This window comes from Saimiri boliviensis, chromosome 6, assembly GCF_048565385.1.
Source record: "Saimiri boliviensis isolate mSaiBol1 chromosome 6, mSaiBol1.pri, whole genome shotgun sequence".
Classification (NCBI taxonomy): domain Eukaryota; kingdom Metazoa; phylum Chordata; class Mammalia; order Primates; family Cebidae; genus Saimiri; species Saimiri boliviensis.
In genome coordinates, this window is record NC_133454.1 from 22865811 (window position 1) to 22883595 (window position 17785).

The 17785-nt window shown below is 39.8% G+C and overlaps 1 protein-coding gene across 7 annotated transcripts in view; it reads left to right on the forward strand.

Annotated features, from left to right (window-relative positions):
- The window catches only part of NARS2 (asparaginyl-tRNA synthetase 2, mitochondrial), a 147623-nt gene that overhangs the window by 97014 nt on the left and 32824 nt on the right, over positions 1-17785 (forward strand). For 6 of the 7 annotated variants that reach the window (XM_010345610.3, XM_003935045.4, XM_074400395.1 and 3 more), the window contains 2 exons: positions 9868-9966; positions 10073-10110. In XM_010345610.3, the coding sequence (XP_010343912.1) occupies positions 9868-9966; positions 10073-10110 (137 nt within the window). The remainder of the gene's footprint in view (positions 1-9867; positions 9967-10072; positions 10111-17785) is intronic. The other variant, XM_074400396.1, reaches the window with a different exon arrangement.

The following is a 17785-nucleotide window of genomic DNA, read 5'->3' on the forward strand; positions in this document are numbered from 1 at the left end:
ATTGTTTAAAAATCAGCAAGATATCTTCAAATCTTTCTCTCACCCTCATACCTCCCTCTTTCACATAAAGAATCGTTGTGATTACATTAGTCCCACCCAGATAATCTAGAATAATCTCATCATTTAAATATTTATTTATTTATTTTGAGATGGAGTTTCACTCTTCTTGCCCAGGCTGGAGTGCAGTAGCGCAATCTCGGCTCACTGCAACCTCCGCCTCCCGAGTTTAAGTGATTCCCCTGCCTCAGCCTCCCAAGGAGCTGGGATTACAGGCATGCGCCACCACATCCAGCTAATTTTGTATTTTTAATAGATACCGGGTTTTTCCATGTTGGTCAGGCTGGTCTCAAACTCCCAACCTCAGGTGATCCACCCACCTCAGCCTCCCAAAGTGCTGGTATCACAGGTGTAAGCCACTGCCATTTAAAGATTCTTAATCAAATGTACACAGTTTCTTTTACCAGGTAGACTAACTAACACACTCACAGATTCTGGGATTGGAGCATGGACAGCTTTGGCAAAAGGATAAACATTATTCTGCCAATCACAATTCACATACCTTGAAAACCTCTGGTGATGTTTGAATTTTTGCTCTCAATTACCGTACGTATTTTAAAGAATTTTAAAGAAAAAAACCATCTATAGTATTTACCTACATAAGGTAGTAATAGTAAATTACTATTTCTTTTCTTTTCTTTTTTTTTTTTTTTTTTTTCTGAGACAGTCTCGCTCTGAGCCCAGGCTGGAGTGCAGTGGCGCAGTCTTGGCTCACTGCAACCTCTACCTCCCGGGTTCATGTGATGCTCCTGCCTCAGCCTCCTGAATAGCTGGGATTACAGGCATGGACCACCACTCCTGGATAATTTTTGTATTTTTAGTAAAGACGAGGTTTCACCATATTGGTCAGGCTGGTCTTGAACTCCTGAAATCATGATCTGCCTGCCTTGGCCTCCCCAAAGTGCTAGGATTACAGGTGTGAGCCACCACACTCGGCCTGTAAATTAAGACCGGGCCTTGCTCTGGCTCTGTCATCCAGGCTGGAGTGCAGTGACGCAATCTCTGCTCACTGCAACCTCTGCTTCCCAGGTTCAAGTGATATACTGCTCAGCCTCCTGAGTAGCAGGGATTACAGGTACATGCCACTATGCCCGGCTAATTTTTGTATTTTTTTTTTTTTTTTTTTTTTTTGAGACGGAGTTTCGCTCTTGTTACCCAGGCTGGAGTGCAATGGCGTGATCTCGGCTCACCGCAACCTCTGCCTCCTGGGTTCAGGCAATTCTCCTGCCTCAGCCTCCTGAGTAGCTGGGATCACAGGCATGCGCCACCATGCCCAGCTAATTTTTTGTATTTTTAGCAGAGACGGGGTTTCACGATGTTGGCCAGGATGGTCTCGATCTCTTGACCTCGTGATCCACCCGCCTCGGCCTCCCAAAGTGCTGGGATTACAGGCTTGAGCCAGCGTGCCCGACCTAAATTTTGTATTTTTAGTGGAAATGGGGTTTCACCATATTGGCCGGGCTGGTCTCGAACTCCTGACCTCAAGTGATCTGCCCTCCACAGCCTCACAAAATCTGTGGGATTACAGGTATGAGCCACCATGCCCAGCTAGTTTTTTTTTTGTTTTTTTTTGAGACGGAGTTTCACTCTTGTTACCCAGGCTGCAGTGCAATGGCGCGATCTCGGCTCACCGCAACCTTCGCCTCCTGGGTTCAGGCAGTTCTCCTGCCTCAGCCTCCTGAGTAGCTGGGATTACAGGCACGTGTCACCGTGCCCAGCTAATTTTTTGTATTTTTAGTAGAGACAGGGTTTCACTATGTTGACCAGGATGGTCTTTATCTCTTGACCTTGTGATCCACCTGCCTCTGCCTCCCGAAGTGCTGGGATTACAGACGTGAGCCACTGCACCCGGCCCTTTTTTTTTTTTGTAAACTGTAATTCAGAATAGGGGGGCATTTCAACTGAACTGTCTTCAATCTTACTAATTCTTTCCTCTTTTTTCTTCGTTCTGACAATGAGCCCATCCTGTGAAATTTTTATTTCAGATATTTTCCAATTCTAAAATTTTTATTTATTTATTTTTAGGTTTTTTTCCACTGAGAAGTTCTATGTTTCTATTTAAGAATGTTTCCATTTACCTGTGCAAGATGTGTTTTTTGTTTGTTTGTTTGTCTGTTTTGTTTTTGTTTTTTTGAGATGGAGTCTTGCTCTGTTGCCCAGGCTGGAGTGTAGTGGCACAGTCTTGGCTCACCGCACCCTTTGCCTCCCAGGTTCAAGCAATTCTCCTGCCTCAGCCTCTTGAGTAGCTGGAACTACAGGCATGCACCACCACGCCCGGCTAATATTATGTATTTTTTGTAGAGATGGGGTTTCACTATGTTAGCCAGGCTGGTCCCGATCTCTCAACCTCATGATCCACCCGCCTCAGCCTCCCAAAGTGCGGGGATTACAGGTGTGAGCAACCATGTCTGGCCACCTGCTTTAAATTCTTTGTCAGATAATTCCAGTATCTGAGTCTTCTGTGTGTATGTATCTATTGATTATTTTTTTCTCTTGAGAATTAGTAAGATCTTCCTAGTTCTTTGTATGTCCAGTAATTTTCAGTTTTATCCTGGGTGATTTTAACGTCATGTTCTGACACTCTGGGTCCTGTTAAAATCCTTTGGAGATGGAATTATTTTTATTTTTGTTTTACAGTTATTAAACTAGTTAGATTCAGGCTGTGAGTTTTATCTTTTTTTTTATTATTTTTTTTTATTGCATTTTAGGTTTTGGGGTACATGTGAAGAACATGCAAGATTGTTGCATAGGTACACACAAGGCAGTGTGGTTTGCTGTCTTCCGTCCCCTCACCTGTATCTGTCATTTCTCCCCATGCTATCTCTTCCCACCTCCCCACCCCCCGTCCCTCCTCCATTTCCCCCCAACGGACCCAGTGTGTGGTGCTCCCCTCCCTGTATCCATGTGTTCTCATTGTTCAACACCCGCCTATGAGTGAGAATATACGGTGTTTGATTTTCTGCTCTTGTGTCAGATTGCTGAGAATGATGGTTTCCAGGTTCATCCATGTCCCTACAAAGGACGTGAACTCATCGTTTTTGATGGCTGCGTAATATTCCATGATGTATATGTACCACATTTTCCCTATCCAGTCTATCATCGTTGGGCATTTGGGTTGGTTCCAGGTCTTTGCTATTGTAAACAGTGCTGCAATGAACATTCGTGTGCACGTGTCCTTGTAGTAGAATGATTTATAATCCTCTGGATGTATACCCAGTAATGGGATTGCTGGGTCAAATGGGATTTCTATTTTTAGGTCCTTGAGGAATCGCCACACTGTCTTCCACAATGGTTGAATTAAGAATGGCGATCATTAAAAAATCTGGAAACAACAGATGCTGGAGAGGATGTGGAGAAATAGGAACACTTTTACACTGTTGGTGGGAATGTAAATTATCTTACTTTCTAGTGTCTTTGGTTTCCATGTCAGTTAAGTTTTCAAAGCCTCTGCTATACTATTTGAGTCTTTCTGATGCATGTGCTACTTATAGTCTGGAAATTGCACAGTGATTTATATTGTAGTTGGCAGTCAGAAGCTTTCACTTTGGGTGCTTCTTTGGGTCTATTTCACATATACATTGCTTGGAGGTGAGCCCTGGCCTTTTGTTACTTCATACACAATTAGAGGGTCATCTTCTCCTGTTCTTCAGAATTTCCTTCATACTGTCTGGCTACCTGAAGCCCTCACCCACCTTTTTGGTTTTTTGGCCGGAAAGACAGATTTCTCCCAGGTTTTAGTTGCCACCATGTTATTCATTTCCAGGTGACCATGGCCACCGTTGGGTCAAAGTGGCAGGATAAAATATATATATATTTTTAATAATGGACCTGATACAGTGGCTCATGCCTGTAATCCCAACACTTTGGTAGGCCCAGGCAGGCAGATCATCTGAGGTCAGGAGTTTGAGACCAGACTGGCCAGTATGGCAAAACCTTATCTCTACTAAAAATAAAAAAATTAGCTGGGCGTGGTGGTGCACACCTGTGATCCCAGTTACCCGCGAGGCTGAGACACGAGAATCTGTTCAATTTGGGAGGTGGAGGTTGCAATGAGCTGAGATTGTGCCATTGCACTCCAACCTGGGCGACAGAGGACTCCATCTCAGAAGGAGACTCCATCTCCACACAGAAGACTGCATCTCAAATAATAATAATAAGAAGAAGAAGAAGAAGAAGAAGAAGAAGAACAGAGATTACCTGCATCCACACTCTTCAACCAGCAGTCTCCCAGTTCTTCTTTTAGAGCAGTAGGTCTTCTCTTGGAATTTTAGATGCTTGTGCCACTGTCACCCTGTCAGCCCCACTCCACAACTTGGTCTACCTTCTGGGCAGGAACAGAAGAGAGAAAAGAGAGGGGGACAAAATAACCAAGGATTTTCCTATAAACACTCTATCCTGTAGGAACATTATCAGATTAGTAGGAACTTTCTCCCAGAAGTTTTGCTTCCTGTTCCTGCTAAACAGATCAACGTTTTACCCCCAAATCAAAACCAGGAGACAAAGGAGGTAAAAGTGGAACTAAAATTCATCTCCATTTTTGGTTTAATCAAGTTGACTAGTTCCCAGTCCACCTATCATGGTTTATTTTTCTGAGTCCTTAGATAGTTGCTCTTTGTATTCTGACCAGACTTTTTTTTTTTTTTTTTTTTTTTTTTTTTTTGCTTTTAAGTTCTGGGAACATGTGCAGAAACAGAACTTGCAGGTTCGTTACATAGATATACATGTGCCATGGTGGTTTGCTGCACCTGTCAACCCCTCATCTAGGTTTTAAGCCCCACATGCATTAGATACTGTCTTAATGCTCTCCCTCCGCTTGTCCCCCACCCCAACACTCCCCAGTGTGTGGCGTTCCCATCCCAGTATCCATGTGTTCTCCTTGTTCAGTTCTCACTTATGAGTGAGAACATGTGGTGTTTGGTTTTCTCTTCCTGTGTTAGTTTGCCTAGAATGATGGCTTCCAGCTTCATCCCTGTCCCTCCAAAGGACACAAACTCATTCTTTTTTATGGCTGCATAGTATTTCATCTTACATACAGTATCCAGTCTATCACAGTATCCAGTCTATCATTAATGGGCATTTGGGTTGGCTCCAAGTCTTTGCTGTTGTAAATAGTACTGCAGGAAACATACCTGTGCATGTGTGTATATAGTAGAGTAATTTGAAATCCTTTGGGTACATACCCAGTAATGGAATTGCTGGGTCAAATGCTTTTCTGGTTCTAGATCCTTGAGAAATCGCCACACTGTCTTTGCAATGGTTGAACTAATTCACACTCGCACCAACAGTGTAATAGCGTTCCTGTTTCTCCACAGCCTTGCCAGCGTGTATTGTTTGCTGACTTCATAATAATCTCCATTCTAACTGGCATGAGATGGTATCTCATTGTGGTTTCGATTTGCATTCTCTAATGACCTGTGATGATGAGCTTTTTTTTCATATGTTTGTTGGCTGCATAAATGTCTTCTTTTAAGAAGTGTATGTTTGCTGGGTGCTGTGGCTCACGCCTATAATGCCAGCACTTTGGGAGGCCGAGGTGGGTGGATCACGAGGTCTGGAGTTCAAGACCAGCCTAGCCAAGATGGTGAAACCCCATCTCTACTAACAATATAAAAAGTAGCTGGGCGTGGTGACAGGTGCCTGTAATCCCAGCTACTCAGGAGACTGAGGCAGGAAAATCGCTTGAACTCAGGAGGCAGAGGTTGCGGTGAGCCGAGATCTCACCACTGCACTCCATCCTGGGCAACAGAGCGAGACTCTGTCTCAGAAAAAAAAAGTATCTGATCATATCCTTCTCCCACTTTTTGATGGGGTTGTTTGTTTTTTTCTTGCAAATTTGTTTAAGTTCTTTTCTGGGTATTAGCCCTTTGTCAGATGGATAGATTGCAAACATTTTCTCCCATTCTGTAGGTTACCTGTTCACTATGATGACTGAGTCTTACTGTTGATCTTCATGAAGCTAATAGTAAATTGACAAATAAGAATATTCATGTTTTGGTGTCATGATTTGCTACTCAAGTTCTTATTTATTTGGTACTCCACTGGTGGTACTTGGGGCATATACTGTTGTCAAATGATTTAGTTAATTGTGATATATACTTTTTTCCTAAAGCCAAAAAAAAAAAAAAAAAGTGCTCTCCTCAAAAGTAATCTCCTGCCTCTCTTAATTTTCTTCCTTTTGTAAATTACATACCTTGGAAATTAGTATCTTAGTTCAGAGCGGTCTCTTAAATATTAAATCAGAATATTCTAACAAATAATATTTTCTCTGTATGAGCTATAAGCAGTTAAGTATTGCTATTATAGTACAATTAATTTACACATTTTTAAGATATCTCAGTTATCTTAAAAATGTGTTATGTGGAGTATAGTGTGACGACATTCACACTATACTCCACATATACAGTTGAAAACCTAACCCTTCTGTTAGGTTTCTGGGTTTTTTCCAACTATATTTGTCGAGTATAGTGTGAATGTCAAGTTTTCCTTCTGCTGCTGGAAATACACTTCTCAGGAAAGGCAGGGATGTAACAACCCCAGTGGTCAAAGTCTCCGTCTTACAGATGGATGTATTGTGTCCCTATCATCTAATCCACCTGCTCTTTATTCCTCCCAATGTGTATTAGCTTTGTTCAAGTGATTGAGGCATGTGAGCCTGAATAAATCATTATGTTACTTAGTAATTTCTTTATCTCCCTGATGAATTGAAGATGTTACAGGCTCGGTGTGAAGGATCTTTAGCTTCCTGCTGTTCTCCTTTCACCAAGATATTCCTTACTCTATGCCCCTCTTACACTCCCCATTGGATTCATTTGGTTTTCTTTATTTTCCTTTCTTTTCCTCTACTAGTTTAGAATCTATAGATTCTGTTTTTATTATTTTAATGGTTTACCTTATATATTTTTTACATGAAATAAAAAGGTAAGCTGGACGTGGTGGCTCATGCCTGTAGTCCTAGCACTTTGGGAGGCCGAGGCAGTTGGATTACTTGAGGCCAGGAGTTGGAGACCAGGCTGGCCAACATAATGAAACCATGTTTCTATTAAAAAAATTGCAAACGTTGCCTGAGTGTGGTGGTACATGCCTGTAATCCTAGCTACTCAGGAGGCTGAGGCAGGAGAATTGCTTGAACCTGGGAGACAGAGGCTGCAGTGGGCTGAGATGGCACCACTGCAACAGTATGGGTGACAGAGCAAGATTCTGTCTCAAAAGAAAAAAAAAAAATCTCTTTTTAGGATGTAAATTCCTTAGAAAGTTTACTTAAATTCTTTTTATTCCTTTTAGATTTATCTTTACTATTATCTAGTCTTTTGATTCTTTTTTCCCAACCGCGCCCCCCCCCCACTAAAATTAGTTGTCATTACTGTTTTCCATGGTCAGTGCCTTAGATAACCACATGCTCATCAATTTTTTTTCTTCATTAGATGTACATGTTGGTTGAAGGGATAAATGACCATAGTAATAGAAGGTAAGAAAATAGGCTGGGTGTGGTGGCTCCCACCTATAATCCCAGCACTTTGAGAGGCCAAGGTGGGTGGATCACTTGAGGTCAGGAGTTTGAGACCAGCTGACCAATTTGGTGAAACCCTGTCTCCACTAAAATACAAAAATTATCCAGGCATGGTGGGACACACTGTAATCCCAGCTACTCAGGAGGCTGAGGCAGGAGAATTGGTTGAACCCAGGAGGCGGAGGTTGCAGTGAGCTATTGCACCAATGCTGGGCGACTCTGTCTCAAAAAAAAATAAATGAATAAGGTAAGAAAATAAACCAGGAATGCAGTATAGGTTAGCACGATGTGTGTAGTAAATGCCACTAGACCAGGTACAGTGGCTCATGCCTATAATCCTAGTACCGTGGAAGGCTGAGGAGGGAGGACGACTTGAGCTTAGGAGTTGGAGGCCAGTCTGGGCAATATAGTGAGACTTCATCTCTACTAAAACTAAAAAAAATTATCTGAGTGTGCTTGGCTGAGGTAGGTGGATCGCTTGAGCCCAAGAGGTCAAGGCAGCAGTGAGCTGTGATTATACCACTGCATTCCAGCCTGGGTGACAGAGCAAGACCTTGTCTGAAAAATAAATAAATAAATGCCACTAACAATGAGTAAAACATCATCAAATAGATCTGCTTGTCACTGGTATTTAAGTGTTTTCCTTTGTCTGATTATATTAGTGTACCTAAGTAGACAGTTAAATACCTCCACTGTGCTTCTAGCCTCAAGAGGATGTACTAGTATGCAACAGAGGAAAAGAATCTACCTGCCTTTAAGGCAACCTGTACTGTATTCTTCTTTTTTTTGAGATGGAGTGTCACTCTGTTGCCCGGGCTGGAGTGCAGTGGTGTGATCTCAGCTCACTGCAACCTCTGCCTCCAGGTTCAAGCAATTCTGCCTCAGCCTCCTTAGTAGCTGGGATTACAGGTACGTGCCACCCTGCCTGGCTAATTTTTGTATTTTTAGTAGAGATGGCGTTTCACCATATTGGTCAGGCTGGTCTCGAACTCCTGACCTCATGATCCTCCGCCTGCCTCAGCCTCCCAGTGTACTGGGATTACAGGCATGAGCCACTGTGCCCGGCCACCTGTACTTTAGTCTTATGTGCATCTTTATGAATACAACAATTAGAAGACCTAATACTGTGTCATTGATTTAAAACCAAGAATGTTAGTTATGAACAAAAAGATTTTAGAAATATTTTCCATTCCAGTCACTTTTTCTCTTCTAAGAAAAAGTTTCTATTATGAGTCTTCTATGGGCACCCGTGGTAGAATAATTTTTTTGTTGTTGTTTTTTGAGGCAAGATCTCACTTTGTTACCTAGACTGACGTTACGGTGGCATGATTATGACTCACTATAGCAGGCGTCCCCAAACTTTTTACGCAGGGGGCCAGTTCACTGTCCTGCAGACTGTTGGAGGGCCGCCACATATTGTGCTCCTCTGACTGACCACCAATGAAAGAGGTGCCCCTTCCTGAAGTGCGGCAGGGGGCCAGATAAATGGCCTCAGGGGGCCTCATGCAGCCCGTGGGCCATAGTTTGGAGACGCCTGCACTATAGCCTCAGCCTCACAGGCTCAAGTGGTCCTCCCAACTCAGCCTCCTGAGGAGCTGGGACTACAGGTGCACACACCACTGTACCCAACTAAGTCTTGTTTTTTTATTTTTGTAGAGACGGAATTTTGCCTTGTTGACCAGGCTAGTCTTCAGAATAAGTCCTTATATACTGATTTTTACTGTATGTTGCTTCATGTTATTTTTACTTTGGGCATTAGGAAAGCAAAAGTGTCTAGATTTATATTTACATATACCATTGTTTCTGTGAAGTTTACTTTCATTTACCAATGACTGAACAAACCACTTTTCAAAATATTCTTACTGTTGACAACTGATGTTTGTTGGATGCTTCTCTGAGCCAGGTACTAAGCTAAGTTTGACACATGGTTTATCTTATTTAATCCTGTCAACCATCCTGTAAGTTAGGTGCTATTATTACCCTGATTCTACAAGTGAGTTTATTGAAATTCAGAGAGACATTGATCAGTTATAGCTGTTCATTTGACAGCTCACTTCTTTACCAGCATTCAAACTGTCAGCATAAGATTAAAACATTTTTCCTTTTTTCTTCCTCCCTGCCACCCACCAAGGAAATTGAGATGCCTGGAAAACTGAACCAATTTTCTGTGATACATTCAAGGTTTAAATGACTTTGTGGATTTATAGTTGCAGAAGCCTAAAGTGCAGTCCTTATTGAGCCCTGAACAGGCTTTCCATATAAAGCTTTTTACTTGTCAAGTGATTCTGTTTGATTTCTTTTAGGTTATGGAGAAACTCTTCAAGGCTACAACAATGATGGTTCTCTCAAATTGTCCTGAAGATGTTAAACTCTGTTACAAATTCATAGCTCCTGGCCAAAAGGTAATTAATTTTGTAGATAAAGCCCAATATATCTGCTCTTTAATGTGTTAATTATACATAATAAAATTACATTTTTTAAATTTTCTGTCTTTTTTTTTTTACCAAGGACAGATTAGAACATATGCTGAAAAACAACTTTTTAATGTAAGTGGATGTTTTACTTTCTTTGAACTTTATTTATTATCACTGTATTTATCACACTGTATTATAATTTTTAAAATATATATCTGCTCATATAGATCCTATATATATTATATATGATATATATCTAGACACTCTGCAGACTCCAGGCATGACCCATATTCTAATAATTTTTATAGCTCTTGTGTTTGGTTCATAGTTGATAATTAATGTTTCATCAATAAATAAATCATAGTAAGATAAAATGAAGTAATTATTAACTATATTACTACAATTCAAACTTATGCTAACTTTAGTCATCAAAATTTGGCTTGATTAAAAAACAAACTTTAAAAAAATCTGCTTAATATAGGTTACAGCAAGACAAGAATTCAGGAACAGAAAACTAAGAGATTACCACAGTGATCTGGGTGAGAGTTAATAATGATTTGGACTGTATATTAGAGTCCAGAGAAACATGACCAACCTAGTATGAGGGTGGATGTATGTGGAGAGAGAGATCGAGAGACTTAATGTAAGAATTGCTTCACATAATTGTAGAGGCTTGTTGTGTTTAAAGTCTAAGCTAGGTAGGCCAACAAGCTGGAGAGTCAAGGAAGAGTTGCCATTCAAGTCCAAAGGCAGTCTCCTGCCAGAATTCCATCTTTCAGGGGCTTAGTCTGTCTTAGTAAAAACTTCATCTGAGGCCAGGCATGGTAGCTCATGCCTGTAATCCTCGCACTTTGGGAGGCTGAGGTGGGTGTATTGCCTGAGCTCAGCAGTTTGAGACCAGCCTTGGCAACATGGTTAATCCCTGTGTCTAGTAAAATGCAAAAAAGTTAGCTTGGCATGGCAGCATATGCCTGTAATCCCAGTTACTTGGGGGGCTGAGGCAGGAGAATTGCTTGAACTCGGGAGGTCACAGCCAAGATCACGCCATTGAACTCCAGCCTGGGCAACAGAGTGAGACTCCATCTCAAAAAAAAAACAAAAAAAAACTTCAACTGATTGGATTTAGCCCACCCACATTGTGAAGAGTAGCATAATCTGCTTTTTTCAAAGTCCATTGATTTAGACATTTATCTCATCCAATAAACACCTTCATAGAAGCATTTAGAATACTGTTTGACTGATATCTGGGCACCATGGCCCAGCCAGGTTGACATATGAAATTAACCATAACAGACCAGGATGGTGGCAAGAGTTCCCCTATTCTGAATATATTTTAGAGATAGAACAAACAGGATTTACTGAGGATGAGAGAGAGGAGTCAAGGGTAACTTCAAGGGTTTTTTCTCCTACAGCTGCGAAAATGGAATTGCCATTAACTGAAATTGGAAAAGCCTTAAAAGTGCTGGGGCAGGAGCTTTGAGAGGAAGGGAAGATATCAGGAACACAGACCTGTTAAGATTAGATGCATTTCAGATACCCAACTACAGATGTTGGCTAGGCAGTTGAAAGTATGGGTCTAGAGTTTTACAGGATAATCTTGGTCATGAGTGTATTGATAAAAGTAGAAATTAAGTAGATGAAAGAAGTAATTTGGCCTTCTCAAAGAATATCTGCTGGTGACAGAACAACCAGGGAAAATCTCAGTTCTCCAACTCCTGTCTAATGAAAAGATCGAAAATGCAGAAATAATAGTCATCATTTATTAAATATTTATCCAGACAGTGATAGAATTTACATACATTCTTAGCTCATTTCATCTTCACAACTTCAAGGAGTTATTATTCTCATTCTGCAGATAGAGAATCCCTGCAAAGAGATTGAGTGAAAGATGAAATGGGGATTCAATCTCCTCACATTCATCTGATTTCAAACTCGGGCTTTTAACCTGGGGTTTTCATGTATTTGGAAGGGCACTGGAATAAAGAATAGAGTGATTGTAGCTGCCCCACTGTCCTTACGACTCCTACATGTCACCTAACTCTTGTGCTTTGGAGTCCTTGTTTGTAAAATGTTAAGGTTAGAAAATGACATCATCGACTGTGCCATTTTGATCCATTGTCATTGTCACGATTCATTCTGCGTAACACAAATCATAGTTGCAGTTTAAGTTTGTGGGGAGACGGACATCAGCAAGATGATGAATGGAAAGTCCCAGGCTTCACCACAGAAAGTCCAGTTAGCAATTAACCACATACAGGAACACTTCTGTGAAAATCCCAAAACTTGGGAATGAAATTGAGATACCCAAATGGACCACAGAGCAAAAAACTGAATTAGAAGGGTAGGAGCAGTGGTCTCACTTTGATTGACTCCTCCCTCCCTTCAGTAGGCACAGCACCACAAAGAGAAGATTCCCTTGGGCCCACAGTTAATGCAGTGGCAAAAGAGACAGCTCTCTGGTTTCCCTAGCATTCTGTGATGCTTCCCTGGGGACCCATTCCTGTCTCACAGGGAACCCTGGGGGTAAGGTCTAGACTACCTGGTGTTAGGTGGGAACAAAGAGGGCCGTGCTTAGGGCAACCAGCACACAGATCTTGGTGATAACTGTGTTCCCACCAGCAGTAGCACCTGATCAAAGATACCAGCCAACTGCAACACCCATTTACAAAGCCCATCTGCTTGCTGCAGAAGCTCAGTAGGAAGGTCTAGCTGGTTGGAACCCCTGCAGGGCAGCCACCCCACGTACCCTCAGCATCCACCCTCATGCTTTGCTCAAGCAAGCAAGATACAGATGGCCATTAGGTTTATCAAAAAAGGTCTAACATCACTAATCATCAATAAAATGCAAATTAAAAACACAGTGAGACACCCCCTCATACCTGTTAGAATGGCTGTTATCAAAAAGTAGAATGAGACTCTGCACGTTGGCTCTCGTGGCTGTAATCTCAGCACTTTGGGAGGCTAAAGAGGGAGGATCACTTGAGTCCAGGAGTTCAAGTGAGACCAACATAGTGAGACCCTGTCTCTACAAAAAAAAATAATAAATTTAAATTAGCCAGATATGGTGACACATGCCTATAGTGCCAGCTACTCAGGAGGCCAAGGTGGAAAGATTGCTTAAGCACAGGAGGGCAAGGCTGCCATTAGCTATGATCACAGACTCCTACACTCCAGCCTGAGAGACAGCAAGACCCTGTCTAAAAAAAAAAAAGAAAAGAAAAAGAAAAAGTCAAATGACAAGTATTGGCAAAGATGTAGAGCTTGGGGACCCTTGTATACTGTTATTGGGAATGTAAATTAATAGAGCTATTATGGAGGATAGTATGGAGGTTTCTCAAAAAAACAAAGTATATTTAGCATACGACTCAGCAGTTCCACCTCTGGGTACATATCCAGAAGAACTGAAATCAATATGTTAAAGAGATATCTGCACTTACATGTTTATTGCAGCACTATTCATAGTAGCCAAGATAAGGAATCAACCTAAGTGTCCATCAGTGAATGACTGGATAAAGAAAATGTGTATATACACAGTGGAATACTGTTCACAGAAAATCTCATTTGTGACCACATGGATCAGCCTGGAAGACATAATACTAAGTGAAAGAAGCTAGACACAGAAAGACAAATACTGCATGATTACTTCAATTTATGAAATATAATGAAGTTACACTTAAAGAAGTGGTGGTAAGGCCGGGCGCGGTGGCTCAAGCCTGTAATCCCAGCACTTTGGGAGGCCAAGGCGGGTGGATCACAAGGTCAAGAGATCAAGACCATCCTGGTCAAAAAGGTGAAACCCCGTCCCTACTAAAAATACAAAAAGTTAGCTGGGCATGGTGGTGCATGCCTGTAATCCCAGCTACTCAGGAGGCTGAGACAGGAGAATTGCCTGAACCCAGGAGGTGGAGGTTGCGGTGAGCCGAGATCGCGCCATTGCACTCCAGCCTGGGTAACAAGAGTGAAACTCTGTCTCAAAAAAAAAAAAAAAAAAAAAAAAAAAGAAGTGGTAGAATGGTAGTTACCAGTGGCAGGATGGGGCAGTTCTGGAAGGGAATGGAAAGAAATTGACCAGTGGGTACAAAATTCCAGTTAGACCAGAGGAGTAAGCTTTCAAGATTTATTGCATAACAAAGTGACCATAATTAATTATAATGTATATCTCAATATTGCTGAAAGAGTAGATTTTAAATGTTCTCACTACAAAAAGTAAAATGAAGCATGCAAGGTGATAGATATGTTAATTCATTCCACAGTATATAATACGAAAAATCACATTGTACCCTGTAAATGTATACCGTATACGTTAATTAAAAATTCAAAGATTTTAAAATATAAATTTATATGTGTGATTATTTGTTTGGTGTGAGATCAGAGATGATTTAAATTGCTTACTATTATACCCCTAGGACTTAGCACAGTGCCTCTAACAGACACTCAGTAAATACTGAATAACTGAGTGGAGAAACAAATGACTTGAGTAACTGTCTGTAAAAGGTATTCTTTAGGCTGGATCCTCTCCTGAGGTTTCTTGTTGGCTCACATCACTATTTACTTCAGTTAGTGAGGATAGTGAATCATGATTCAGAGAACCTGTATTGTAATCCTGGCCGTACCATTTACTAGCCATTAATCTGTAAATTAATATTTTTCAACAAATATTTATTGACTACCTAATATGAGTTAGGCACTTTGCTGGTTGTTGAGAATAATGAAAACAAACACCGATTTTTACTTTTATGGAGTGTAAAATCTAGAGAAAAAGATGAGCAGTTAAATATTTGTATGAATAATTTAATTACAACTGTGAACTTAATAGTAAACCTTTAACTTTCCTGAACTTCAGTTTCCTCATCTATAAAAAATACTGTCTTATATTGTTGAAATGATTAAATGACGATTCTATTGCAAGCAGTATGTCAGACTAGATAACTTGAAAACACTCTAGCTACCAAACATCTAATAATAGTAGTTTAAATATTATAAGATTCTTTTAAATATGTTTTTTAATTCACTAGAAAATAGGAGAAGTTCCAGGTGCTAGAAATGAAGAAGGAACCAGTACAGTTGGTGTGATGTTAAATATTCTCAGAATGTAGGGAAGGGAAGCTAGAGGGCAATTTTCCAATCTTTGAAACCAGAGATTTTAACCTCAGTGAGAAGACGGGACAATAGATGTAGCATATATTATCCCCTGAAATGCACACATACACACATACACAAAGCTAGAACTGGCCAAGGACTACACCCTTAATGAAAGGGCCAATTAGAAAATAAGCAAACAAACAGAAAATTGAGCTAGCCAGCATAGAGAATTTACAAAGAAGTGTAGAAGTGTATCTGCTTTATTTTATATGAATATATGCTATTTCAGCAACTTGTGTAGTAATTGAATTTAACCTTTATCATGCAGAAATAGTATTCAATTTATTTTACATTTCCTTTATAGTATTGTGGTTCTGAAAACATAGAGTACTTAACTTTTTTATCCGCTCTTCATTTATCTTTCTGTGTGAATTTGAGGCAAAGGATGACAATAATTACCTTTGTAGTTCAGCAAGCTTACTCCAATAGCTTCAGAATAATGAATTTTCTTTATTCAACAATAAAAAATGTGATATATGAGGTAGTTTGATGCCATATCATTCTCTATCACAATGTTTTTTTCCTCCTTTCCTCAAAGCACTTTGGAAACAGTTTCTGGAAAGGACAAGAGATATTATTTTCTATACTTATCAAGAAAAATACTTAGTAGAGAGAGTTGATATATCAAGTGTCAGAATTGTAATTTAAACTTGAAAGTTCTGCCTCTAATGAAGGTATGGGGGAGTGGAGTGGAAGATGTGGAATTACAAGATATTTAGATAAGAGAGTAATTTCTTAGTAATGAAACAGTAACGTGCCAAAATCCTACTGCTTATTATTTTGACTGCTCTTACATTTCTCAGTGTGACCGGTAGATCATACCAAGTAATTTATATAATAAAACAATAGAATGTCTAAGCAGAGAAGAACTTTATACAAGGTAATCCAATCTCCTTATTTAACAAGTGCAAATACTTTTTAAATTTTTGTATAACACATTACAAAAATTAATAACACGCTTTCACTACATTGAAGTGACTTACATAGCTAGTGGTAGAATCAGATGAAGAACCCAGAGCCCATTTTCTTTTGTTTTGATGGAACATAGGAAACTCCAAGTATTTTAGGCATTATCTTAGCAATTTAAAACGTAAACTCTGGAGTCAGCAGATCAAGATTTACTGTTTACTTACATGAGTGACCTTTGGAAAGTCACTGATCCTCTGTAACCTTCTGTTTCTCTTCTGTAAAATGCTCATTTTAAAATTGTTATTACTGCTACTGCAAACACCACTACCACCACCATTATTACCTTAGAAATTACCTATTATTAATACTACATTTTAATTTGAACAGAATTTCCATCTTAGGAGAAAACCTGTCTTTCAAAACACAGCTTTAGGGGCTTTATTTTACCTTAAGATACAATACTACTCTGTCTATTTAGTTGTTATGGATATGAACATTTTTTGCGTCAGAGAATAAGTTTGTTCTGGATAAATTATTTTTTAAGCTTGAGGTCTTTGAGAAAGTTTGTAGATTTTTTGTAAAAAAATCTCAAAATACTAATGCAGTATATTACCTATAGTTTACAAGCAAACTGACACTTTCATGTTACTGGTGGGTATAAATCTGTGTAAAAGGGGGCAGTATGTTTTGCAAAACCTTTCAGAAAATGTAAAAATTGCAAATTTTCATCTAACAATTCCACTTTTGCCATATGCAAAATTAGTGTATAAGAACTCTTTGCAGTAACATTAAATAGGTATATGTAGGCATGAGGCAAAAGATTAGAATGTGAAATACCAGGTCACTGGTTAAACTAATTCATTATGATACATCCACAAAATGGAATATTATATAATACAAAATGAATTTTTTCGTGTACACATAGATCTGCAAGGCATATTGCTCAGTAAAATAAGGTGTAAAAGTATGTATGATATGTATGACATCTATAAAAGGAAGATTGTGTATTAATATTTACATATTTATATAAATCATATCTTCTGGAGGAATATTCACAATACTGATAACAGTGATTGTGTGAAATAAAAGGAGCTAGGTGTCTCTGGAATTGAAATGGAAGGGAGATGTATACTCTTATACATCTTGATTTTTTTTTAACTATGTAGATAACTATTCATATAGTTAAAACAAATACTTATTTTGACTTACTTTAGGTATGAGTTTGTCTCATTGAGAGACTCTCTATTTTCCTAAATAGTCTTACAATGCTTAGAATATGCCGGGCGCGGTGGCTCACGCCTGTAATCCCAGCACTTTGGGAGGCCGAGACAGGTGAGGTCAAAAGATCGAGACCATCCTGGTCAACATGGTGAAACCCCGTCTCTACTAAAAATACAAAACATTAGCTGGGCATGGTGGCACATGCTTGTAATCCCAGCTACTCAGGAGGCTGAGGCAGGAGAATTGCCTGAACCCAGGAGGCGGAGGTTGCGGTGAGCCGAGATCGCGCCATTGCACTCCAGCCTGGGTAACAAGAGTGAAACTCCGTCTCCAAAAAAAAAAAAAAAAAAAAAAAAAAAGAATATATTAGCAGGCCCTTAATATGATGTGAAAAAAATCCATGTGATCTGACTGACTGCCTTTCCTGTGTAATTTCCTGTGCGTTCTTCTTCTTACTCAGTATGCTCTATTCACACTGACTGACCTTTTTGTTCTATGAACAAGCCAAACTGTTTCTCACTTCATGGCCTTGTAC